This window comes from Chiloscyllium punctatum, chromosome 1 (genome assembly GCF_047496795.1).
Source record: "Chiloscyllium punctatum isolate Juve2018m chromosome 1, sChiPun1.3, whole genome shotgun sequence".
Classification (NCBI taxonomy): Eukaryota; Metazoa; Chordata; class Chondrichthyes; order Orectolobiformes; family Hemiscylliidae; genus Chiloscyllium; species Chiloscyllium punctatum.
In genome coordinates, this window is record NC_092739.1 from 103,033,528 (window position 1) to 103,060,046 (window position 26,519).

Here is a 26,519-nt window from a genome sequence, read left to right on the forward strand (position 1 = left end):
GTAGGTTTGTATGCTAAACTATAGGCATTCCCTTTGCTACTTCCTTCGATTCAATTATTTATATTTCAAAACCGACTTACTTTTCTCTTATATTTGGATTTCTCTTTGTTTTCTTTTGAATTTCTATCTATGTTTATTTTATTAATCTGTTGACACCAAACATCTGAAGATAAATTTTGATTGTGCATGCTCGCCTCCATTTTTTTTAAATGCACAATATAAAGCCAATTTTACTTTATTCTTAAAGTTTTCTTTAACCATTTTTTCTTCAACTATATTTTATTTCTATTTTTTTCATATCTAATGCTTTATTATGATTTTATCATTGTTTATTTCAATTTATTGCAGATATTTTGCTGCTCTTGGTTGTTAGCAAACAAGGCTATATTTCATTCATATTTTCAACATAATTTTAGCTCTAGTTGCATATTTTTAATCTACAAAACAACTTCTTTATAGTTCTCTGCTCCTGCTCACAGTATACTTAACTTGCATCATTCTCATCTTGTGTTAAATTATTTCCTATCACAGATCTAGTCTATGAACCCTTTTCTTATCAATTAATCTGTCACCTTTATTATCCAGTGGAGACACCTGTTTTCAACCATGCTGTTTTTTGTTAACAATAGTGGACAAAGTGTTTATGTTTTGTTTTTCATTTTGAGCTGTCTCATTATTTCTGCACAAAAGGTTATAATTTGTTTAGTCAGGAAGGCTAAGGAAGAGTGGCTGTTGATTTTCACATTTACAACTGGAGTTTTTGTCTGAAATAGAATCAATGTCCTTTTCTTCTGCAACGGTGTCGCTTTGCAAAGGATGTCATTTATTTCTTCATCACAAAATGAAAATGTCTTATATTAAATAAAACATTATTTTATTTTCTTGATATCAAGTATTAAATTATGCATTGAACAGTGAAATTGATACTGATTAATAGTATTTGCCTGGACACTTTCCTTAATTACTGCAAAGATCATGGAGGCTTAATGTATCTACTTTTTCTTCCTTCAGCAATCAATATGTATTTACCTTTTTGCAGTTGCATTACCAGTGTTAAATAAAGCATGCCATAAATACTTACAAGTCTCAGAGAAACGTAGAGCGTTGTTCAGGTGAAGGTACATAAATCGAATAACAGAAGATCTGGTAGAATAGCTATGATGTTACTGGATTGGTAGGTCCCAAAGGCTAGAGTGATGCGCCAGTTGACAAAGAGTTCAACTCTCACATGGTATCTGAAGCTATTGCAGTTAATTAATTAATAAATACTGAATAAAATGCTTGTCTCATTTATAATTATTGTATAACTAACAGATTGTTGTTAATTAAGAAATTCATCTTGCTCAATGTAAGAAAGACTTGCATTTAAAAAGCACCTTCTAAGATCACAGGCATTTAAATTATTGTACAGCTAATAAATGCTTTAGAGGTGTAGTCAATGTAAAATGTAGAAAACACAACCATTTCGCAATTGCAAAGTCCCACCAAAAACTGATAATGCTAGTCATTCTATCTCTTGTGATGTTGCTTGAGGAATAAATATTAGCTAAGCCAGTAGCAAATAACTCTCCTACCCTGTTTGAAACAGTGTTATAGAATACTTTACGTCCACCTGTGCAGACAGATGGGATTTGAATTTAATGTCTAATCCGAAAGGTGACACTGGCAAGAATATAGCATTTCATCAACACGACAATAAAGTGGCAGCCTTGACTTTGTATCCTCTAGCCTTTACCCTATTCGCCACGGACCATCATGGCAATCCCTTGTTGCACCCTCCACATGTTGACACAAAGAGCACTTCTAAATATATTTCAAGAAATCTATTCCATTTCGACCCTTTAGACTATGACTGTCCTAATTGATGCTGGGGAAGTTGACATCCCCTAATACATTGCCCTACTATTATTTTTACAAACCTAATTGAATGGTCTATTTATCTGTCCTTCCATTGTCTGCTGAGAGATTGTAGCCTATAATACAGTCCTAGCAGTGTGGCTGCCCCTGTTTAATTCTGAGCTGGAACCACAAAACCTCATTTGAATATGTTTCCAAGATGTCATCCCTCCTTACTGCAGTAACTGAGTCCTTAATTAATAATGACACCACCAGTTCATTACACCCTCCCAGTTCTGGCTGAAGTGACCATCTGGACACTGTTTCCAAGAGGATCTTTTACTCTGATATCATTTATTAAATCTGCCTCATTACATATTAGCAGATCCAAAATAGCTTGGGATCCTTGATTGGATCCACAACATGTTGCTGTAGGAAACTGTCTCAAATATACTATATGAATTCTTCCTCAAGGCTTTCTCTGCGAATCGATCCTAATCTGCATGAAGATTAAAATCATCCATAATTAATGGACTGCCATTGTTTCATTACCTCATTGATATTCCTGATTTATGTTCTGTTCTGCCATATACTTACTGCTGGGGGTCTACACTCAACTCCTACCAGTGTCTTCTTTCCCTTTTTATTTCTTACCTCCACTCATATGAAGTTTAGATCTCTGATTCAAGACCAAATTCTTGCTGTCATACCTATTACATCCTGTATACCAGCAAAGCGACGGCACTGTCCTTTCATTCCTGTCTATGCTTTCAAATTATCACATACCCCTGAATATTTAGTTCCCAGCTTTGATCTCCTTGTAACCATGCTTCTGTCATGGTTATCAGATCTGACCTAGTAACCTGCACTGTAAGTTGGTCTATTTTGTTTTGAACTAGATAATTATCTGAAGAGAAAGTAATTACAAGGCTACAAGGTAAAGATGGGGAGCGGGACTATCTGAGTAGTTATTGAGGAAAGGCTGAGGCACTTGGGGCTTTTCTCATTGGAGAAAAGAAGGTTTAGGGGAGATTTGATAGAGGTGTACAAGATGATTAGGGGTTTAGATAGGGTTGACAGTGAGAACCTTTTTCCGCGTATGGAGTCAGCTGTTACTAGGGGACACAGCTTTAAATTAAGGGGTGGTAGGTATAGGACAGATGTTAGGGGTAGATATTTTTACTCAGCGGGTTGTGAGTTCATGGAATACCCTACCAGTAGCAGTGGTGGACTCTCCCTCTTTATGGTCATTTAAGTGGGCATTGGACAAGCATATGGAGGTTATTGGGCTAGTGTAGGTTAGGTAGGCTTCGGTCGGTGCAACATCGAGGGCCGAAGGGCCTGTACTGTGCTGTATTTTTCTATGTTCTATGTTCTATGCACAGATCCAGCATTAACAGGACATGTCAAAATTATGTCTTCTGTAATGTAACCATTCTGTGATTCTCAGAGTTCGAGCTGAATGATGGTGAATAATGGTGGAGTAAATTAATGTCACCAAAGATTTGTGGATATGATGTAGTGCTGATGATCAGTTTTACAAGTTTTGAATTTTATATCATGATGAGCTGAAAGCCATCCTTCATACCATATATCTTGTCATGCTTCTGTTATCAATGATTTCAATGATAAAGTATAAACATAAGAGAACATGGGACCAAAAATGGCAAAAATATTTTCAAGAGTGATTGTCAAAGGTCATTAAGATAAAAATGAAAAGATTCGCGTTATCTTTAGCTGTTTGGTTTACGACAGTTTTACACTATTGAATGGAAATCAATCTAATGTGAAATTATAATTTTGTTCAGTTATGCATAATGCAATAACACATTGCATTGTAATAAAATGATGTCAAATGAATGTTAAACTTGATGTAATAATTGATAATGTTATTATCCATTTTTGTTGGATTTACATTTTCAGGGCAGAAAGTAATGATTCTTTGCTCTTAGTTGGATTGAAGTCATATTTGTGTATTGACTTGAAATTTATATTGAGGTCATGATATCAAAGTACATCATAGAATAGAGGGATGCAACAAATGTAGGAACTCTGAAGGGTACTCTGAAGAAGCAAGAGAATTAATTCAGAAGAATAAAAACGCATGGAGAAAGTTGTTATTGGGCCATATCAGGACAAACCTGAATATTAAGAAAGCAGGGTTGAAAATCTGACACAGTTAACAAATGGTAGGGGAGGGACTTGATTCCAATGATGTGGTTATTACTCAGTTTTGATAAAAGTCATTTGTAAGAAGACAACAGAAGTGGACAACATGATATTATTAATGATAAATTGGCACGGTGGCACAGTGGTTAGCACTGCTGCCTCACAGCGCCAGAGACCCGGGTTCAATTCCTGCCTCAGGCGACTGACTGTGTGGAGTTTGCACGTCCTCCCCGTGTCTGCGTGGGTTTCCTCCGGGTGCTCCGGTTTCCTCCCACAATCCAAAGATGTGCAGGTCAGGTGAATTGGCCATGCTAAATTGCCCATAGTGTTAGGTAAGGGGTAAATGTAGGGGTATGGGTGGGTTGTGCTTCGGCGGGGCGGTGTGGACTTGTTGGGCCGAAGGGCCTGTTTCCACACAGTTAGTAATCTAATCTAATAAATGTCTTGTCGCTGGTTCATTTTTTGTAAATGATGCCAACTTTCCTACTAGGAATTAAAATTCAGAGATATTGAAAATAGTTTCTAAAATAAATATTTTGATGTGCGAAGCTAGTGAAGTGCTTGATACACTAATCTTTAGAGAGTGAGGATACACCTACTGGATGTTGCACCCTGAGTGAGGGAGTGGCAACATGAGAATGAGGCTTAAGAATTATTTGGGTGAGTAACTTTCATGACAGGTGTATCTGATTACTGTTGGTGATTATTTATTTTTATCTCCTTGAACATTTAGTATTGATTGGAAAATAGAGAAAGAATGGGTCATTTTGAGATCTGTGGTAGTGAAATAATAATTGAATAATACATGTTTTCTATAAAAAAAGATGTTATTAGAAAGAAACATAGAATTCACCATTAACTATCCTGCCCTATGCTCCTGAGCTGAAATGAATATGAGGGGCTTTCATGTTTAAGTGGGCTAATGTTAAAGTATAGACAGTGGTATTACAATACACAGGAATGTAATAATAGTGTCTGTTTTCTTCAGTGGTTAGTCTTGATCTTGAATTTGGCATTTGTTTGGTTTAACTATCATTTTAGAATTTGAGAAAATAATTGTGGTTGGTCTTTCAGTTTAGTACATATGGAAATAATGTTGTTGGAAGTGATTTATGTGGAATAGAATTTGATTAAAACCATCTCCCATTCCTCAAGTGGACAGAAAAGGTCCCACAGTGTCATTGAGTAATCAGCAGGGAGTACTCCAAACCAGCATTACTTCATGAAATGGAATTGCCAAAAACAGATTCATAATCCATTCATCTTACTTCATGTTTCTGGGGATTTGCTGTGATAAACTTTGGATCTTGTATTTGCTCACATAAATAAAAGTGAGCGCTTCATTTCAGAAATACTTCATCGGTTATGAACTGCTGTATGACCTCTGCAGATAAGTTAATTCATTTCTTTCAACTGTCTTAATAGGCTAATTTTTGCACAGTATAATTTCAAGGTGTCTGACCTCCCAGCACCTTGTAGTAATTGCAAGTGGTAAGTGATGTGGGAATAGGGATGGTCTTTAAATTGAAAAATAAAAATTATCCCATTATCTAATGCTGTTGCACTTCAATGGAGGATTCTGGTATTGAAATATAGGGCTGGATTATTTCTAATTTAGTCGTGGGACGTGAGTGTCACTGGCTGGCCAGCTGTTGTCCATCTCTATTTGCCCTTGAGAAGGTGATGTTGAGCTGCCTTCTTGAACCGCTGCAGTCCATTCATGCTGAGGATAGGCTCTTTGCATCCCAACATCGCCTTTGGATAGCAAGGGCCTCAGCCTTTCATCTTGCTCAACTTTAATATTTTGGGTGACAGGCCTTTAATTCATATGAGGCAGGACTTTCATCAATCACCAGGAGGATGGCCCTGTGCTGGATTATCAGATAAGGGCTGCTACAGTCATCTGTAGTGTTAAATCATGGCGGTAGCTACTGCTGGTTCTGCTGTAGTCCTACAAAATGGTGTTCAGTGATTGCCCAGATATTGAGATCTTGCTGAAGCCAGGCTGAGAAGTCCCAGCAAGCTGGTGGTAGGCTAAATAAGACACATGTTGTACATTGTAGGGAGGGAGGATGGGCACAGAGTGGCAAACTTGTGGGGAGGGAGATCCTCAGATTCCCATATTGCGACCAGGAAGGGGGCCTCCCCTGGTAACCTATAATTCACTGGATCGCAACCTGTAGGGTTAAACCTACAATTGGGCATAGACTGCTTCTCCTGTCTGTTAAAGTAAAGTGGTAGTGCGATGAACCCCTTCATTGAACATTGATAATCCACTTGTGAGCCTCAGTTGGGTCACTGATTGGGGGCAGTTGGGGTGTGGGTAATCCAGCTGATACCTTCTGAACTGCCCAAAACACCTGAGGAGATGGTTAGAGTGTGGGTAGGGAAGGGGATTAGTTGGTGGTGGAATGGTGACTCATGTCTCAGTAGCCAACTGTATGGCTCCCGCATGCCTGTTGCCTCAGCCATGGGTGGAGTGGCCCATAAAATGCAGATCATGAGTTTTGAAATATTTACCACAAAGCCAGGATTTGGAAGACCAATTACACTGTACATAAATTGGGTGCTTTCACAACCTGTTTGCAGAAGTCTTGAAAATGTCCAGTCTTCACAGCTTGGCAATTACTTTAGAATCAACTCAGAGATGTGACCGAACATCCTTAGCTGCTTTAACTGTTTTGTTGTTAGTGTTGAATTGTTAGCTTTTGCTGATGCAAAAATGTATCCGACATTTAGAAGACAATGTGTTGACCTTTTAATTTCACTGATTAGCGTGAGATAGACTTGGCAGCAGAACTCACTGTGTAAAATTATCATTCCTTTCTGCTACCGGCTCCAAGATCACTTGAAAAATTTCCACATCCCACAGATGTTCAAGGCTCTTTCGACTGATGCTTAAGAATTACATGTCTGTCTTCCCTGACAGGATTTCTATTAAAAATGTAGCAATAAAATTGAACAAATTTGTACTGTCAATGAAGCAAATTGAGTCAGTCGAGTATCAGATAAAAATTTAGCATTGATTGTGTGATATTCATTCATGCTTGAGAATTCTCTCTTTATAGTACCATAAAGCTCACAGAGTACAGTGGAACTTAGCAAATTCACTGTAAAGCATTTGTGCAAAGTCATCCATTTGATGAGCGTAAGATCATCCTTCTCACACCTCCGAAAGGTTGATGACCCAACTGCCACAGAACACAACAATGTGATTTAGATACTGGCCCCTTGCTGAATAGTCTGTATATTAACTACCGACTAATTTTAATTATTAGCATTACCTTTGGGCCAATAAAACTTTGAAGGTTCATTATTCATTTCTGTTTTTGACTTTGAAATTGTGAGCTGGGCTACAGCTGATACTTTCTTCCGTCATTCCACCAAAATCCTATCTTTTATGACAGAACAATAATGAAAACAATGATGTGTGATTGTCACAAAACAACTGAACCTGTTTTCATTTCTATTAATACATGTTCAGAAGTTTCAGAAAACGTGGCTGGCTAAATAAATAATTCCTCATTGACGATTGCAGTTAATTATAATTGGAGATAGATGAATTTCTATTCCTAAATGTGAATATTATTGTTGTATTCCGAAATGTAAAATTTATTTACAAAATGAAGGCTAGATCACTGGGCACAGGTTGAGCAATTGTTGCTGAACAGACTTATTGAATTAATTATTGTTCTACTTTTTCCTTTTGGTTCAACATTTGCAATGCCAACTTGCAGTTCTGATTGTTGACAGTGTGATACCATTTGGTACAGTATCAGTTCAATCATAGCTATACCACATCTGTAATCTGAAAGCACAGAATGTCTTATTTGATACTCATAAGAATATCAGTGACAAGATTTACCATTGAAACTATATATTAAAGCCGATTTTTTTCCTGTTGTCTTTTCAGATTTTTCATATGACATATGATTTTGCCAGTGCAGTGGTGAGAATATTTAATCTCATTGGAATGATGCTTCTATTATGCCATTGGGACGGTTGTCTCCAGTTTCTAGTTCCATTACTTCAGGACTTTCCCCCTGATTGTTGGGTGTCCCTAAATGGTATGGTTGTAAGTATTGTTATTTTTCTTATGTCCATTCCTGAAGTTTTCTTGATAAATGATCCTGGGCCAAGAGACAAGCCTATCTTAACTTATTGTTTGGGCATATATACATTGAGATCATCCTGTGCAATATTTCAAGGCTTGATCATAAATATATACTCAGTAACAGTCCTGGAGCAAGAAGCAAAAACTGTTGAAGACAGAGAGATTGCATCTGCACAAGAATTGGGACTAATGTTATCTCGCGGAGGTTACTGAGTGCAGGATGGGTTTTAAACTGAATTTAATTGTGGGCAGGTCACCAGGACACAACAGCAGACCGATAAAATGCATTGAAAACCAGGAGAAAAGAGTAGTAACAGAATAAAGACAAGGATAGGAAGAACAAAAATTCACTAAACGAAAGAGGTTAAGGTGTGTTAGTGTGAGGTTTATTACAAAATAAAATGTGATAAGCAGGAAGTACAAGTTGCTGTGTGGGTGTTTTGGTGTAGCTGCTATAACTGAAATCTGACTTAGAGTAGAAACCAAACACTTTTCACAAATATGTTTGGGGTTGATAGGGAAGGAAAAAAGATGGAAGTTGAGGTTGAGGTCCATGATAGCAATCATACTCGAAGATAATAAATGCATTTCTATTGATTGTTGATAGACTGGCGATTTCATCATCTGTTTGCTTGAACCTAAGGAACTGAAAATGATGCTTTTACATTGCCTATACTTGCTATATACTAGTCTGATAAAACTACCAATTAAGATTTACAAACCAACACTTCTTATCTCAAAACCAGGCAGTTGTAGGTTTGTGTCTTTGGGTCTTCCCGTGTCTTCTTTTCTCCTTGAGGAATTTCTGCATCCTCGGTTACTGATGAAAAGGTACTTTTAAGAGAGTTTTTTTTCAAGCAGTCTGTTACATGCTAGGACTTGGCAGTTCTCCTCTCAACTGTTCAATTTATCCCCAGTCTTCTACACCAGAGCATTGGATGGTGTCATTGGCTTTAAGATTGTCAACATACGCAATTCAAACTTGATTGGAAATTGGTATCTTTTCGGGGTTTATTTTAAACTGATCGGCCGAATTCGAATTTGTGTTTTTATCTCCAGACAATGAACTAATTGAGTTGTTTGACCCACTGTTACATTGTTGTCTATTAAGAACACTTGGTGCTGTGTCTGGTAGTTCTGCTGCTTTGAACTCTCTTAAAGGTACAACCACATCTTCATAACAACGGCATGAGAGAAGATAGGAGCAAAGTTGGAGAAAGATCGGACAGAGAGGAGATTTAGGGAAAGTTTATCTTGGTGGGTGACTGGAAGGTAGGGAATTGGCAAAGAGGATGGTCAGATAGTTTCAGTATTGGTGACTTAGGTGTTCATGAGCTGTTTGCAATTATTATGGAAGGTGAGGTGAGAGGAGACAAGGGAAGATTAAGTTAAGAAGTTCACTTGCAATAGATGAAAGAAGATAGGGGTTACCTTCACACTCCAAGATGATTCTTCAAGAGTGAGCTAGACAAATGGGGCAGTGAATGGCTGAACAATTTGTCTGCCCTATCTGTCCCAGTCTGCAATCCTTGGATTGGGGGCAGATGTTCGCAGGTAAAGGGACAGTTGGAAAATAGGAAAGGGACAGCTGGAAAATGGAAAGCCTTCAGAAATGAGATAACGAGAATCCAGAGAAAGTATATTCCTGTTAGGGTGAAAGGAAAGGCTGGTAGGTAGAGGGAATGCTGGATAACTAAAGAAATTGAGGCTTTGGTCAAGAAAAAGAAGGAAGCATATGTCGGGTATAGACAGGATAGATCAAGTGAATCCTTAGAAGAGTATAACGGCAGTAGGAGCAAACTTAAGGGGGAAATCAGGAGGGCAAAAAGGGGACATGAGATAGCTTTGGCAAATAGAATTAAGGAGAATCCAAAGGGTTTTGACAAATACGTTAAGGACAAAAGGGTAACTAGGGAGAAAATAGGGCCCCTCAAAGATCAGCAAGGCGACCTTTGTGTGGAGCTGCAGAAAATAGGGGAGGTACTAAACGAGTATTTTGCATCAATATTTACTGTGGAAAAGGATATGGAAGATATAGGCCATAGGGAAATATATGGTGACACCTTGCAAAATGTCCAAATTGCAGAGGAGGAAGTGTTGGATGTCTTGAAATGCATAAAGGTGGATAAATCCCCAGGACCTGATCAGGTGTACCTGAGAACTCTGTAGGAAGCTAGAGAAGTGATTGCTGGACCACTTGCTGAGATATTTGTATCATCGATAGTCACAGGTGAGATGCCAGAAGACTGGAGGTTGGCAAACGTGGTGCCACTGTTTAAGAAGGGCGGTAAGGACAAGCCAGGGAACTATAGAGCGGTGAGCCTGACGTCGGTGGTAGACAAGTTGCTGGAGGGAATCTGAGGGACAGGATGTACATGTATTTGGAAAGGCAAGGACTGATTAGGGATAGTCAACATGGCTTTGTGTGTGGGAAATCTTGTCTCACAAATTTGATATAGATTTTTGAAGAAATAACAAAGAGGATTGATGAGGGCAGAGCAGTAGATGTGATCTATATGAACTTCAGTAAGGCGTTCGACAAGGTTTCGCATGGGAGACTGATTAGCAAGGTTAGATATCACGGAATGCAGGGAGAACCAGCCATTTGGATACAGAACTGGCTCAAAGGTAGAAGACAGAGGGTGGTGGTGGAGGGTTGTTTTTCAGACTGGGGGCCTGTGACCAGTGGAGTGCCACAAGGATCGGTGCTGGGTCCTTTACATAAATGATTTGGATGTGAGCATAAGAGGTACAGTTAGTAAGTTTGCAGATGACACCAAAGTTGGAGGTGTAGTGGACAGCAAAGAGAGTTACCTCAGATTACAACAGGATCTTGACCAGATGGGCCTTTGGGCTGAGAAGTGGCAGATGGAGTTTAATTCAGATAAATGCGAGGTGCTGCATTTTGGGAAAGCAAATCTTAGCAGGACTTATACACTTAATGGAAAGGTCCTAGGGAGTGTTGCTGAACAAAGAGACCTTGGAGTGCAGGTTTATAGCTCCTTGAAAGTGGAGTCGCAGGTAGATAGGATAGTGAAGAAGGCTTTTAGTATGCTTTCCTTTATTGGTCAGAGTATTGAGTACAGGAGTTGAGAGGTCATGTTGCGGCTGTACACAACATTGGTTAGGCCACTGATGGAAAATTGCGTGCAATTCTGGTCTCCTTCCTATCAGAAAGATGTTGTGAAACTTGAAAGAGTTCAGAAAAGATTTACAAGGATGTTGCAAGGGTTGGAGGATTTGTGCTACAGGGAGAGGCTGAACAGTTTGAGGCTGTTTTCCCTGGAGCATTGGAGGCTGATGGGTGACCTTGTAGAGGTTTACAAAATTATGAGGGGCATGGATAGGGTAAATAGACAAAGTCTTTTTCCTGGGGTCGGGGAGTCCAGAACTAGAGGGCATAGGTTAAGGGTGAGAGGGGAAAGATATAGAAGAGATCTAAGGGGCAACTTTTTCAAACGTGTATAGAATGAGCCGCTAGAGGAAGTGGTGGAGGCTGATACAATTGCAACAATTAAGAGGCATTTGGATGGGTATATGAATAGGAAGGGTTTGGAGGGATATGGGCCAGGTGCTGGCAGGTGGGACTAGATTGGATTGGGATATCTGGTCAACATGGATGGGTTGGACCGAAGGATCTGTTTCCATGCTGTACATCTCTATGACTTAAAGATTGGAACTGTGGACCGTGCTATGGCCAGGGTGTTGTAGCTGTAATCATCATTGCCAGGTCTGTATGGGACACTAACAGGGGTTAGCTAAGTTGGAGTGATGAATTGAGACATTTTGAGCCTAATTCCCATTTCATGTCCCCTTTCTCTGACTTCCCATTTATGATCCACCCATACTTCCTGCTACCCAAGAGTTGACGAGCACCTTTCTCTCTATCAGTAAGGCCCTGAATGGCCAAAGTGAACCTTTGTCTATCTTATTAAAACTGGCAGACTGGCCTTACTGGTCAGGGCCTGACCATGGGCAGCATGGTAGCACAGTGGTTAGCTTTGCTGCCTCACAGCGCCTGAGACCCGGGTTCAATTCCCGCCTCAGGCGACTGACTGTGTGGAGTTTGCACGTTCTCCCTGTGTCTGCATGAGTTTCCTCCGGGTGCTCTGGTTTCCTCCCACAGTCCAAAGATGTGCAGGTCAGGTGAATTGGCCACGCGAAATTGCCCGTAGTGTTAGGGAAGGGGTAAATGTAGGGGTATGGGTGGGTTGCGCTTTGGCAGGTCGATGTGGACTTGTTGGGCCGAAGGGCCTGTTTCCACACTGTAATGTAATCTAATGTTATCTAATCTAATCTAAACACCCAGTTGCTTGCTCCATCGGATGTTATGTGCAGTGATCACTCTTTCCCTGAAGATGGACGTTAATATAAAGCCCTGAGACATCACAGCAGTTATGATGGAGTAAAACTCCTCCAGTCATTCAGAGCTTGTCTAGCTAAGCTGGCAGAGACTCACATGATCTGCTGCTGCTGTGAATTTTTTTTTCAATTATCTTGTGGTCTCAGCATCTTCGTCTAGCTGAATAGAGCTTGGAATGACATCTGCTTTCCAAAGAGGGCTCTCGGCCACTGTCTGTCTCCAGAACCAATTACTGTGCAATTGTGACTTGTGGCTCACTATGTGGCAGCTGATCTACCTGCCTTGAAGGCCCCCTGGGTTATGTGGACCTGGCATTAATGCACTCTTTTCATGGGGTGTGGATGTCACTGGTTAGGTCAGCATTCACTGCCTTGAGTGGCTTGTTGGGTCATTTCAAACAATAATTAAATGCCATCCACATTGCTGTCATTCTGATGTCATGCATAGGTCAGACCAACTCAGGATGGCAGATTGGCTTCTCTAAATGACATCAGTGAATTAACTGGGCATTTATAATAATCAATGGTAGCTTCATGATCACTATTATTAAGAGAGAATTTTTAGAAATTTGAATTTACATTCCACATGGTGCTGTGGCAGGATTTGAAGTTTCTCCCCCAGAGACCTCTGGGTTACTAGTCCAGTAACATTATGGCTATACTACACAGTCTCCCCAAAATTAATTCTACTCGATTGTATCATTCTGTTATCAAGGTTTTGGGTAATATAATGCAGTATGACAACCTTGCAGTTTTAAAACTTAATTTCCCTTCCTTTCTCACTCGAAGATATATAGGAATTGAGGGACTCTTTACCTCCAGTGGTACTGATTTCTATAAAACATGAAGTGGCTGGAAGCCCAGCCTGATTAAAAATAAAGATAAATCAGAGCTTTGACAGCAAAATGATCTAATTTACAAACTGACACAGAAATAATGGAGACTCAAGCAGGACCATTTTCAAAATAGGTGTGTGGTGATGAGGGAGATGACAACCTGGAAAGGATATTAGAATCCTGTGCAAGCTGACAAATCAGAGATAGTTTTATCTTGTGTTTTCCTTCTTTTGATTTTAACTTTACCCTCCCATCTCTAACCAGAGAGACAAGCAGATTGTTTTCCCTCTCGTAATGAAACCCTTTGTGCCTTTTGCTTATTTAACCTGCAAAATTCAGAAGGAGCACGAGGCACTTGACACAATCAGTGCCTCTTAACTTTATGCCAATCATGGTCCCAGTAAATCAATAATACCCTGATTACACTTTAACTGGGACCTGAATGAGGACACCACAATTGCTTTCCGAACTCAAGCAGGTTTGCAGCTGGTCCTAGTAACCTTGGGAGCCTCCTTCTGTTTGCAGAATTCTCCCACAAAGCAATTTCTCAGAATCACAGAATTGTTAATGTGCAGAACGAGATTATTTGGCCTGTGGTGTCTGCAGCAGTTCTCCAAATGTGCAATTCAGTGCTATTCCTTTGCCTCCTCATTCTTAACCCTGCACATTGTTTCTTTTTTCAAATAAATGTTGAATTACCTTTTGAATGCTTCAATTGAGCCAGTCTCTACCACATTTGTAGGCAATACCTTCCAGACCCTAATCACTCGCTGTGCAAAAAGATGTGTTTTTCTCAAATTGCTTCGTGCTCTCCCCTGCCCAGATCTTTCCCCAACAATTTCTTGTGACCTTCCCGAATCTCCTTCCCTGCCATTTGTGTGCAATGCCAGGAAGGGTCTGGTCAATCAATTATACCCTCCCACAGTCTCTCTTTTTAAAATTATATCAAGAAGTGCTCTTTCATGCAGCTAAATGATTTTTTTTTCCCATTACCAAATCATCTGTAGTTTTCTTTTAATCTATTAAACACCACCAGTAAATCACCCGTGTTTTCCAACTAATCACCCATGATTAGTTTGCATGCAAAGCCTGTTAAGGGTGGTGCAGATCACTGCCTACAATCTGAACCCACTTTCCCTCCATTTAAAATGAAAGTGGGGGCTTTTAACTGGAAATTTAAAATGAAGACTGGAGATTAGAATTGCTGGCGCTTCCTATTAGTACTGATAGTTCAGAAATTGATAAACTCCCTGAAACCATTTGCCGCCAAAACTCAATCTGAGTTTTTAGATTAGATTAGATTACTTACAGTGTGGAAACAGGCCCTTCGGCCCAACAAGTCCACACCGCCCCGCCGAAGCGCAACCCACCCATACCCCTACATCTACCCCTTACCTAACACTACGGGCAATTTAGCATGGCCAATTCACCTGACCTGCACGTATTTGGACCGTGGGAGGAAACCGGAGCACCCGGAGGAAACCCACTCAGACACGGGGAGGACGTGCAAACTCCACACAGTCAGTCGCCAGAGGCAGGAACTGAACCCGGGTCTCTGGCGCTGTGAGGCAGCAGTGCTAACCACTGTGCCACCGTACGAGTTACAATCCACCAATTCATAATGTTGTAGCGTTCAACTAAACTGACAAGGTCAGGCAGCATCAATGTAAGAGAGCGGAAGATGAGGCGTTCTTCCTCCAGTCGTCGTGTTGCCATGGTCTGGCGATGGAGGAGTCCAAGGACCTGCATGTCCTTGGTGGAGTGGGAGGGGGAGTTGAAGTGTTGAGCCACGGGGTGGGTGGGTTGGTTGGTCCGGGTGTCCCAGAGGAGTTCTCTGAAACGTTCCACAAGTAGGCGGCCTGTCTCCCCAATATAGAGGAGGCCATATCGGGTGCAGCGGATGCAGTAAATGATGTGTGTGGAGGTGCAGGTGAATTTGTGGTGGATATGGAAGGATCCCTTGGGGCCTTGGAGGGAAGTAAGGGGGGAGGTGTGGGTGCAAGATTTGCATTTCTTGCGGTTGCAGGGGAAGGTGCCGGCAGTGGAGGTTGGGTTGGTGGGGAGTGTGGACCTGATGAGGGAGTCATGGAGGGAGTGGTCTTTTCAGAATGCTGATAGGAGAGGGGAGGGAAATATATCCCTGGTGGTGGGGTCCGTTTGGAGGTGGTGGAAATGACGATAGATGATACAATGTATATGGAGGTTGGTGGGGTGGTAGGTGAGGACCAGTGGGGTTCTTCGAGAAGAAAGTGAGGACTGCAGATGCTGTAGATCAGAGCTGATAATATGTTGCTGGAAAAGCGCAGCAGGTCAGGCAGCATCCAAGGAGCAGGAGAATCGACGTTTCGGGCATGAGCCCTTCTTCAGGAATGAGGAAAGTGTGTCCAGCAGGCTAAGATAAAAGGTAGGGAGGAGGGACTTGGGGGAGGGGCATTGGAAATGCGATAGGTGGAAGGAGGTCAAGGTGAGGGTGATAGGCCGGAGTGGGGGTGGGGGCAGAGAGGTCAGGAAGAAGATTGCAGGTTAGGAAGGTGGTGCTGAGTTCGAGGGATTTGAGACAAGGTGGGGGGAGGGGAAATGAGGAAACTGGAGAAACTGGAGAAATCTGAGTTCATCCCTTGTGGTTGGAGGGTTCCTAGGCGGAAGATGAGGTGCTCTTCCTGCAGCCGTCGTGTTGCTATGGTCTGGCGATGGAGGAGTCCAAGGACCTGCATGTCCTTGGTGGAGTGGGAGGGGGAGTTGAAGTGTTGAGCCACGGGGTAGTTGGGTTGGTTGGTCTGGGTGTCCCAAGGTGTCCCAGTAGGCGGCCTAACTGTGGAACATTTCAGAGAACACCTCTGGGACACCCGGACCAACCAACCCAACCACCCCGTGGCTCAACACTTCAACTCCCCCTCCCATTCCACCAAGGACATGCAGGTCCTTGGACTCAATAGACAATAGACAATAGATGCAGGAGTAGGCCATTCTGCCCTTCGAGCCTGCACCGCCATTCAATATGATCATGGCTGATCATTCCTAATCAGTATCCTGTTCCAGCCTTATCTCCATACCCCTTGACTCCACTATCTTTAAGAGCTCTATCCAATTCTTTCTTAAATGAATCCAGAGACTGGGCCTCCACTGCCCTCTGGGGCAGAGCATTCCACACAGCCACCACTCTCTGGGTGAAGTAGTTTCTCCTCATCTCTGTCCTAAATGGTCTACCCCGTATTTTTAAGTTGTGTCCTCTGGTTCGGCATTCCCCCATCAACGGAAATATGTTCCCTCCTGCCAGAGTGTCCAGTCCTTTCATAATCCTATACGTTTCAATCAGATCCCCTCTCAGTCTTCTAAACTCAAGGGTATACAAGCCCAGTCGCTTCAGTCTTTCCGTGTAAGGCAATCCTGCCATTCCAGGAATTGACCTCGTGAACCTACGCTGCACTCCCTCAATAGCCAGAATGTCTTTCCTCAAATTTGGAGACCAGAACTGTACACAGTACTCCAGGTGTGGTCTCACCAGGGCCCTGTACAGCTGCAGAAGCACCTCTTTGCTTCTATACTCAATCCCTCTTGTTATGAAGGCCAGCATGCTATTAGCCTTCTTCACGACCTGCTGTACCTGCATGCTTGCCTTCATTGACTGGTGGACAAGAACACCCAGATCTCTCTGAACAGCCCCTTTACCTAATTTGATACCATTGAGGTAGTAATCTGCCTTCCTGTTCTTGCCACCAAAGTGGATAACCAGACATTTATCCACATTAAACTGCATCTGCCATGCATCTGCCCACTCACCTAACTTGTCCAGGTTACCCTGTAATCCCCTAACATCCTCATCACATTTCACCCTAGCACCTAGCTTTGTGTCATCAGCAAATTTGCTAATGTTATTGCTGATACCATCTTCTATATCATTTACATATATTGTAAAAAGCTGCGGTCCCAGCACGGATCCCTGCGGTACCCCACTGGTCACTGCCTGCCATTCCGAAATGGAGCCGTTAATCACTACCCTTTGTTTCCTATTAGCCAACCAATTCTCTATCCAATCTAGTACTTTGCCCCCAATCCCGTGCGCCCTAATTTTACTCACTAACCTCTTGTGTGGGACTTTATCAAAAGCTTTCTGAAAGTCCAGGTACACTACATCCACTGGATCTCCCTCGTCCATCTTCCGAGTTACATCCTCAAAAAATTCAAGAAGATTAGTCAAGCATGATTTCCCCTTCATAAATCCATGCTGACTCTGTCCTATCCTGTTACTATTATCCAGATGTGCCGTAATTTCATCCTTTATAATAGACTCCAGCATCTTTCCCACCACTGAGGTCAGACTAACTGGTCTATAATTTCCTGCTTTCTCCCGCCCACCCTTCTTAAAAAGTGGCACAACATTAGCCGCCCTCCAATCCTCAGGAACCGACCCCGATTCTATTGAACTCTGGAAAATAATCACCAGCGCATCCACGATTTCCCGAGCCACCTCCTTCAGTACCCTGGGATGCAGGCCATCAGGTCCCGGAGACTTATCAACCTTCAGACCTAACAGTCTCTCCAACACCAAATCCTGGCAAATAGAAATTCCCTTAAGTTCAGGTCCTTCAGCCACTGTTACCTCAGGGAGATTGCTTGTGTCTTCCCCAGTGAACACAGATCTGAAGTACCCATTTAATTCCTCTGCCATTTCTTCGTTCCCAGTAATATATTCCCCTGCTTCTGTCTTCAAGGGCCCAATTTTTCTCCTAACCATTTTTTTGCCTTGGACATACCTAAAAAAGCTTTTACTATCCTCCTTTATATTCTTGGCCAGTTTAGCTTCGTACCTCATTTTTTCTCTGCGTATTTCCTTCTTACTAATCCTCTGTTGTTCTTTAAAAGCTTCCCAGTCCTCCGTTTTCCCACTTATCTTCACTAAGTTATACTTTTTCTCTTTTCACCTTATATGTTTCTTTACTTCCCTCGTCAGCCACGGCCGCCCATGTCTCCTCCTGGGATCTTTCTTCCTTTTAGGAATGAACTGATCCTGCATCTTCTGCATCATACACAGAAATATCCGCCATTGTTCCTCTACGGTCTTCCCTGTTAAGGTATTGAACCATTGAACTTTGGCCAGTTGCTCCCTCATAGCTCCATATTTCCCTTTATTCAACTGAAATATTGTCACTTCAGATTGTACCCACTCCCTCTCAAATTGCAGATTGAAGCTTATTGTATTATGGTCACTACTTCCCAATGGCTCCTTCACTTCGAGGTCACTGACCAATTCTGGTTCGTTACACAATACCAGATCCAGAATCGCCTTATCCCTGGTCGGCTCCAGCACCAGCTGCTCTAAAAATCCATCTCTGAGGCACTCCACAAAGTCTCTTTCTTGAGGCCCGATACCATCCTGATTCTCCCAGTCTACCTGCATGTTAAAATCCCCCATAACAACTCCTCCATCTCCAGACCATAGCAACACGATGGCTGCAGGAAGAGCACCTCATCTTCCGCCTAGGAACCCTCCAACCACAAGGGATGAACTCAGATTTCTTCAGTTTCCTCATTTCCCCTCCCCCCACCTTGTCTCAGTCCCAACCCTCGAACACAGCACCACCTTCCTCACCTGCAATCTTCTTCCTGACCTCTCGCCCCCACCCCCACTCCAGCCTATCACCCTTACCTTAACCTCCTTCTACCTATCGCATTTCCAACGCCCCTCCCCCAAGTCCCTCCTCCCTACCTTTTATCTTAGCCTGCTGGACACACTTTCCTCATTCCTGAAGAAGGGCTCATGCCCGAAACGTCGATTCTCCTGCTCCTTGGATGCTGCCTGACCTGCTGCGCTTTTCCAGAAACACATTTTCAGGCAGCATCAATGCTGACTTTTTGTCAGATCCTGAGGTGTTAATTATGTTCCTTTCCTCACAGTTACTGTCAGAACTATAACGTATGTTCAGTGTTTTCTGTTCGTATTTTAGATGGCCAACAAATCTTTGTTTTCCAGCTTGAAATATTCCTGATTGATTGCAGTCATCTATTTTTGCTTTTGAGGAGTCAGATAAATAACAAAAAAACATAAGAACGAGGAGTAAGTATAGGCCATCTGGCCCATTGAGCCTGCTCCACCATTTAATAAGATCATGGCTGGTCTTTTTGTGGACTTAGCTTCACTTACCTGCCTACTCACCATAACCCTTAATCCCCTTACTGTTAAAAATATATCTATATCTTTGTCTTAAAAACACTCAATGAGGTAGCTTCAACAGCCTCACTGGGCAGGAAATTCCATTGATTCAGAACCCTTTGGATGAAGAATTACATCCTCAACTGGGTCCTAAATCTGCTCCCCCTTATTTTGAGGCTAAGCCCCCTAGCTCTAGTTCCACATCCAGTGGAAGCAACCTCCCTGCTTCTATCTTGACTATTCCCTTCATAATTTTACATGTTTCTGTAAGATCCCCCCTCATTCTTCTAAGTTCTAATGTACATAGTCCCAATCTACTCAACCTCCTCATAAGACAACCCTCTCAATTCTGCAATCGAACTTGTGAACTTCCTTTGCACCGTCTCCAGTGTCAGTACATCCTTTCTCAAGTAAGGAGACCAAAAATGTCCACAGTACTAAATAAATGTTGAGAAAATCAATCTATTGAAAACTTTACAACCTCTCCCCAATAATTCAGTATTGGTTTTCACTCAGAAAATTGTTTTTATTTCAATTGAGCAATGTAAGCAATATAATAAATTGGGAATATAACACTAATAAAATTCAACAGCTAATTGACCTAATTAACTTTGAGTAAGACCAGTGGGCAGCAGACTGCAAAAGCACAAATTTGAATTCTTGTATTTTGCAAATGTTTTCAGATTTTAACATTAATCATTTGTGAAAGCAGCAGATTGACAAACAAAATGGTTAGCACTTTAGTACTACTGCAGCTTCTCACTCATTTCCGTAGAATGCAGAATGCTATTGTGCCAACTCTTCATTTCAGTGATGTCAATTTCTGGCATAGTGTTTTGGATCTCGAGAATGAAATAAACATTACTTGCAGATTTTAAGAAAGTGACAAAAAACACATAAAATGCTAGTTAACAAAATTGAAGCTCCTGTAATTTACCAGCTTAGATTTGTTTTTTAAAAAAGGCATACGGCCCAGAAGTTTTGGAGAATGGTTATTTTTCAGACTGGAGAATGTTAATCATTGGTGTTTCCCGAGGTTCAGTGGAAGGACCAATATGTGTGTATATATACATCACTTGGCTGTTTAAATACAGTATTAAATTTTAAAGTTTGCCAATAATATCAAACTTAGAGGTATGGCATATAGTAAAGATGACAATAATTGACTGCAACAGGATGTAGATCAGCAAGCAGTATGAACAAGGTGAAAGTAAGTACTGCAGATGCTGGAGATCAGAGTCAAGTTTAGAGTAGTGCTGGAAAAGCACAGCAAGTGAGGCAGCATCCGAGGAGCAGGAAACCGACAGTTCAGGCAAAAATCCTTCATCAGGAATGAAGCTGGGAGCCTTGGGGGTGGAGAGATAAATGGAAGGGAGGTGGGGCTGGGGAGGAAAGTAGCTGAGAGTGCAATAGGTGAATGGAGACGGGGGCAAAGGTGATAGGTCAGAGAGGAGAGTGAAGCAGACAGGTGGAAAGGAAGATTGACAGATGGGACAGGTCATGAGGATGGTGCTGAGCTGGAGGTTGGAACTAGGGTAAGGTAGGGGGAGGGGAAATGAGAAAACTGGTGAAGTCCACATTGATGCCATGGGGTTGAAGGGTCCCAAGGCCGAAGATGAGGCGTTCTTTCTCCAGGCGTCAGGTGTTAAGTGAGTGGTGATGGAGGAGGCCCAAGATCTGCATGTCCTCGGCAGAGTGGGAGGGGGAGTTGAAATATTCAGCCATGGGCAGTGGGGTTGATTAGGACAGTGGTGCAGGTATCCCGGAGATGTTCTCGGACGTACTCTGTGAGTAGATGTCTCGTCTCTCCAGTGTAAAGGAGCAACGGATACAATAAATGACACGTGTGGAAGTGCAAGTGAAACTTTAATGGATGTGCAAGGCTCCTTTGGGGGCTTAGACAGAGGTGAGGGGGGAGGTGTGGGCGCAGGTTTTACAATTCCTGAGGTGGCAAAGGAAGGTGCCAGGAAGGGAGGGTGGGAAGTTAGGAAGTGTGGACCTGACCAGGTAGTCACGGATGGAACAGTCTTTGCGGAAAACGGATAGGGGTGGGGAGGGAATATATCTCTGGTGGTGGGGTCCGTATGTAGATGGCGGAAATGGCGGAGGATGATGTGCTGTATATGGAGGTTGGTGGGGTGGAAGGTGTGGACCGGGGTGGAGGAGGGGGGGGTGTTCTGTCCTTGTTGCAGTTGGAGGGGTGGGGTTCGAGGGAGGAGGTGTGAGATGTGGATGAGATGAGCTGGAGGGCATCATCAACCACGTGGGAGGGGAAATTGCGGTCTTTAAAGAAGGAGGGCATCTGCTGTGTTCTATGTTGCAGTATGAACAGATGAGTGGTAGATATAACATAACAGTTTTATAATGATAGATGTGGAGATGTCGAATGATTTGAAAAGAACTTGGTTGGAAACCTGAATGAAATAAACTTGTAAGGCTATTGGGATCTATTGCAGTCAATGGGATTGACTGGATTGTTCTACAGAGAGCTGACATGGGTTCAGTGATGTCCTTCAGTGCTGCTTCACATTTGTAACACTTTGAGATTTGGAGATTTGTGTCTCTTTGTCTTTGAGAACCTTTGGTGCTCTGGGTATTACTGATCCCTCAATTAACTTAATTAAAACCAAATTATCTGGCCATTGTCACATTATCACTTGTGGAAGCTTGTGATGCACAAATTGGATGCCACTTTATAAAACTATTTTTGATCATTTCCTTAGATATGAGTGTCACTGGCAAGAGCACAGCTGGTCAGGCAGCATCTAAGGAGCAGGAAAATCGACTTTTCTGGCATAAGCCCTTCTTCGAAACATCGATTCTCCTGCTCCTTGGATGCTGCCTGACCTGCTACGCTTTTCCAACAACACATTTTTCAGCTCTGATCTCCAGCATCTGCAGTCCTCACTTTCTCCTCCCTGTCACTGGCAAGGACAGCGTTTGTTGCTTACCCCAAGTGGTCTTTGAGAAGGTGGTGTGAACCCTCTTGAATTGCTACTCATCATCTACTGTCAGGAAGGACTTTCTTGGACTGTGACCTGGCAACAATAAAGGAATGACTGTGTGGTTCCTCGTCATGATGGCTTGGAGGGGAACTTGCAGGCTGTGGTGTTCCTATGTGTTTACTGTCTTTGTGCTTTGTAAAAGAAAGGTTGTGATAAACCTTTATAAACACTAGTACAACCCCAGCAGGTGGGAACTGGGATTAGAGTAGATAGGTGTTTGATGGTCAGTGCAGATATGATGGGCTGAAGGGCCTGTTCCCATATTGTAATGCTTTACAACTCCATGTAGCATTCTGTCTAATTCTAGGCATTACCTGTCAGGAAGGAGATATTGACTTTGGTGAAGATGCAAGAGAGATTTACTGGAAAGGTTGCTGTGATGATGGATTACATTTACGTGGATAGACTAGAGAAACTAGGATTTTCTCCTTGGAGCACAGAAGGTGAAGAGGGTATAGATGTTTAAAATCCTGAATGGTTCTGATAGAGTCAATGAAGATAAACTATTTCCAGTGGCTAAAGGTTGATCATGAGATTTAAAATGACTGGAGACAGATCCAGAAGGGCCATGAGGAAAAGCATTTTTAAGCAATGAGCAGTTAGGATTTGCAATGGGAATGTGGTGGAAACAGGTTCATTAATCACCTTTAAAAAGGACTTAGATAAATACTTGAAAGAAAATGAATTGCAGGATAGGAGGAAAGAACCAGAAAGTAGAATGGAGAATTGATTGGATTTGGCTGTTGAAAAGAGCATCTATCCTGTATTATTTTAAGATTATAATCTATCTTTCTGGATTTGCCTCTTGTATTAACCGACTGTTGAAGTTTGATAAATCGAAGTACTGACTATTTGAGATAAAATAAAATGATGAAAGTACTCATTTAATGCTAACAAGTATTTTATATGATTAATTTATCACAATTATTCTCCACAGATAAATAATAAATGAAACTTGTCATGCTTGTCATGAAGAAAATTGTTTATATCATAGTTGTTCAATTTTTCTGAGCATTTGTATTGGAAAGGATGAGACAAGAAGTCTTTTGACAAAGTAATCCTATTCCTTTGAACATTAATATAAAATCTATCCCACTATGAAACCTGTTGGTTACATTTAGGAAGACTGTATGGATTAATGGAAATATATTTTAGCAAAAATTCCATACCATTGAATAGCTTCTTTGTTCCAAACATTCTGTCAAAATTTCATCTGCACTCTCTTTTAAATCCCATTAGCCTGAAATCCATTCCTTAAGAAAGTTGTTTATTGTTTTTTTTCCCCTGAACTTAATAAGTTAAGGCCTAAACACCTGGTTGTAAATGTAAATGGACCTGAATTATTTTAATGAAATCTCAGCATCAATCTATTGTGCTGCCTGGGACTAGGCTGCTCATTTCTCTCAGGATAACAGAATACCTGTTCACCTATCACCCATTCTGCCAGTGCTGCTTTTGGTGTCACTTGGCCAGTTGGACAATACGATCCCACTCCATGTCAAGATGTTCCACTCTCAATTAATTGCATTGATTTCCACAGCAATTTGAAATGTTCTCAGTGGAAACTCGACAGCATTCCATCTCCCAATTCTCAGACATTGAGGCAACACTACATAACAAAACTAGAATTAATAACCAGACACCAAAGACAGGCAGTGAAGGTCTAAACAATGGTGTTTCCGAGCAATTGGAATTTCTTTCTATTTTAAAGGACACATATATAGGAGGCGCTGATCTATCCTCCTCTCCTAACTTATCCCTCTGCCTTCTTTACTACTCCCTGACCTGGCCAACTCTAAGATAGATTCTTGGTGACTGCACTGAAACTTCTAGCAGTGAAAGTAACTTCTCATAAATCAGAGCTGAATTTCATAAGTCAAAAAGTAGCCACAAAGAAGACACCAAGATCAGTCAGAAAGTGTGTTGTGAAGAAGTCACAACGAAATTGTCAACAGACATAGATAGTTTGAGTGAATGGTCAAAAATCTGGCAGATGGAGTACACTGTGAAAAAATATGAAGTTTCTTACTTTGCCAGGAAGAATAAAAAAAATATTACTTAAAAGATGAATAACCGCAGAATTCTGAGAAGTAGAGAGATTTAGGTGTTTTGGAGCATGAGTCACAAAAGTATGCAGGTACAGCATGTAACCTATAAAGTTAGTGGAATGCTATCATTTATTGTGAACAGAAATAAATGATAAAGTAAGGACAGCATGCTTCAGTTATACAGGGTGTTGTTGAGACCACATCTCGAATAGTTATAGAGATTTGAGCTCTTTATGTAAGGGAGGATGCACATACTTTAGAAGCAGTACATGTGGAGGTGCCAGTGTTGGACTGTGGTGGACAATGTCAGAGGTCACAGGACACCAGGTTATAATCCAATAGGTTTAACTGAAATCACAATTTTCCGAGCGAAGTCCCTTCACCAAAGTGAAGAGAATAACATTTTTTCTCTAAGGGAGTTGAGAAACTTTGGAACTCTATGCCTCAGAGTGATGGAGATGGGGTTCATGGAATATCTTTAAGACTGAGATAGATAGACCTTTGTGAGGCACGGGGAATCAAAGATTATTGGAGGTAGATTGGAATGTGGAATGTGAAACAGAAACATATTGGCCATGATCTTATTGCATGGCAAAGCAACCTCAAAGGGATGAATGATTTATCTCTGCTGCTACTTCATTTGTTCCTAACCATTGACAGGATTTTTCAGATGGCAGCATTTCCTGTCCTGCTACATGAAGAGTTGGTGGAGAATGTAACTCAAAACATACTCATCTTCCAGTGTGGGGACGTGCACAGCTGTTACTTGACATGTTAAATACTGGTTTGGTTCTGAAAGATGAGTGTGTACAAATGAATTTCTACGCCTGAATAATTTTTCAAAATATTTTCCTGACACAGAGCATTCAAGCTCAAGGACTAATTGTAGAATCCCTACAGGGGATGTAAAAAGGGTGAAGGAGTAGCAGTATTAATTAAGGAGTCAATGACTGTAATAAGGAAGGATGATATCTTGGAAGGGTCTTCAAATGAGATTGAATTTAGCAATATTAAGGGGGCTGTCACCTTACTGGGAGTGCATTGTAAACCGTCAAAGATTAAGCAGGAAATAGGGGAGCAAATATGTAGACAGTTCAGAGAGGTATGTAAGAGTAATAATTGGGTAATTATACTGGGGATTTCAACTTTCCCAACTTAGATTGGGACAATCATAGTGTTAAGGGTTTAGAGAGGCGAATTCCTTGAAATTTATCCAGGGGAGTTTTTGTATCAATATGTAGAAGGCCCAACTAGAGATGGTGTGGTGCTGGATCTGGTTCTGGAGAGCAAAGCCAGACAAATGTTCATTGTAGCAACTGAGAACATTTTAGCGATAGCAATGACAACTTGGTACGTCTCAAATTTGTTATGGACAGGAAGAAAGAGAGCCCGTAAAAGGTCACTTTGGACTGGGGGAAGGCAGATTTTATTAAAATAAAGCAGGATCTGACTAAAATTGACTGGGAACAGCTCCTTGCAGGTAAGTCTACAGCAGACCAGTGAGGGGGCATCTATAAACAAGTTGGAGAGAATATTGGTCCAACAGATACCCTTTAGGGGGAAATATAGGAGCAATTATTTCAGGGAACCCTGATGTCTATGACAACTCAGGACTGGATGAGGAAGAAGAGAAATGCTTTTAGCAAGTCCATAGGAAGCAATTTAGCTGTAGTTCTAGAGAAATACAGGAAGCGTTGGAGGCAACTTAAGAAAGCAATTTGATGAGTAAAAAGGGTGCATGAGAAAGGACTTGCAAGCAGAATTAGGGAGAGATCCAAGATATTTTACAAATACATTAAAGGGAAGAGGTTAACCAGGGAAAGAGTAGGGAGCTGGTTGGCATGGGTGAGTCAGACCAAAGGATTAGATTAGATTAGATTACTTACAGTGTGGAAACAGGCCCTTCGGCCCAACAAGTCCACACCGCCCCGCCGAAGCGTAACCCACCCATACCCCTACATCTACATTTACCCCTTACCTAACACTATGGGCAATTTA

General features: G+C 41.7%; 1 protein-coding gene across 3 annotated transcripts in view; it reads left to right on the forward strand.

Moving 5' to 3' along the window:
- The window catches only part of LOC140477969 (potassium/sodium hyperpolarization-activated cyclic nucleotide-gated channel 1-like), a 279,875-nt gene that overhangs the window by 92,209 nt on the left and 161,147 nt on the right, over positions 1-26,519 (forward strand). For 2 of the 3 annotated variants that reach the window (XR_011960770.1, XM_072571643.1), the window contains exon 3: positions 7,919-8,080. The exons of the other annotated variant lie outside the window; for it this stretch is intronic. Coding sequence is in view for 1 of the 2 variants with exons in the window: in XM_072571643.1 (XP_072427744.1) it covers positions 7,919-8,080 (162 nt within the window). In the remaining variant the exon portion in view is untranslated. The remainder of the gene's footprint in view (positions 1-7,918; positions 8,081-26,519) is intronic. 3 annotated transcript variants of the gene reach the window in all.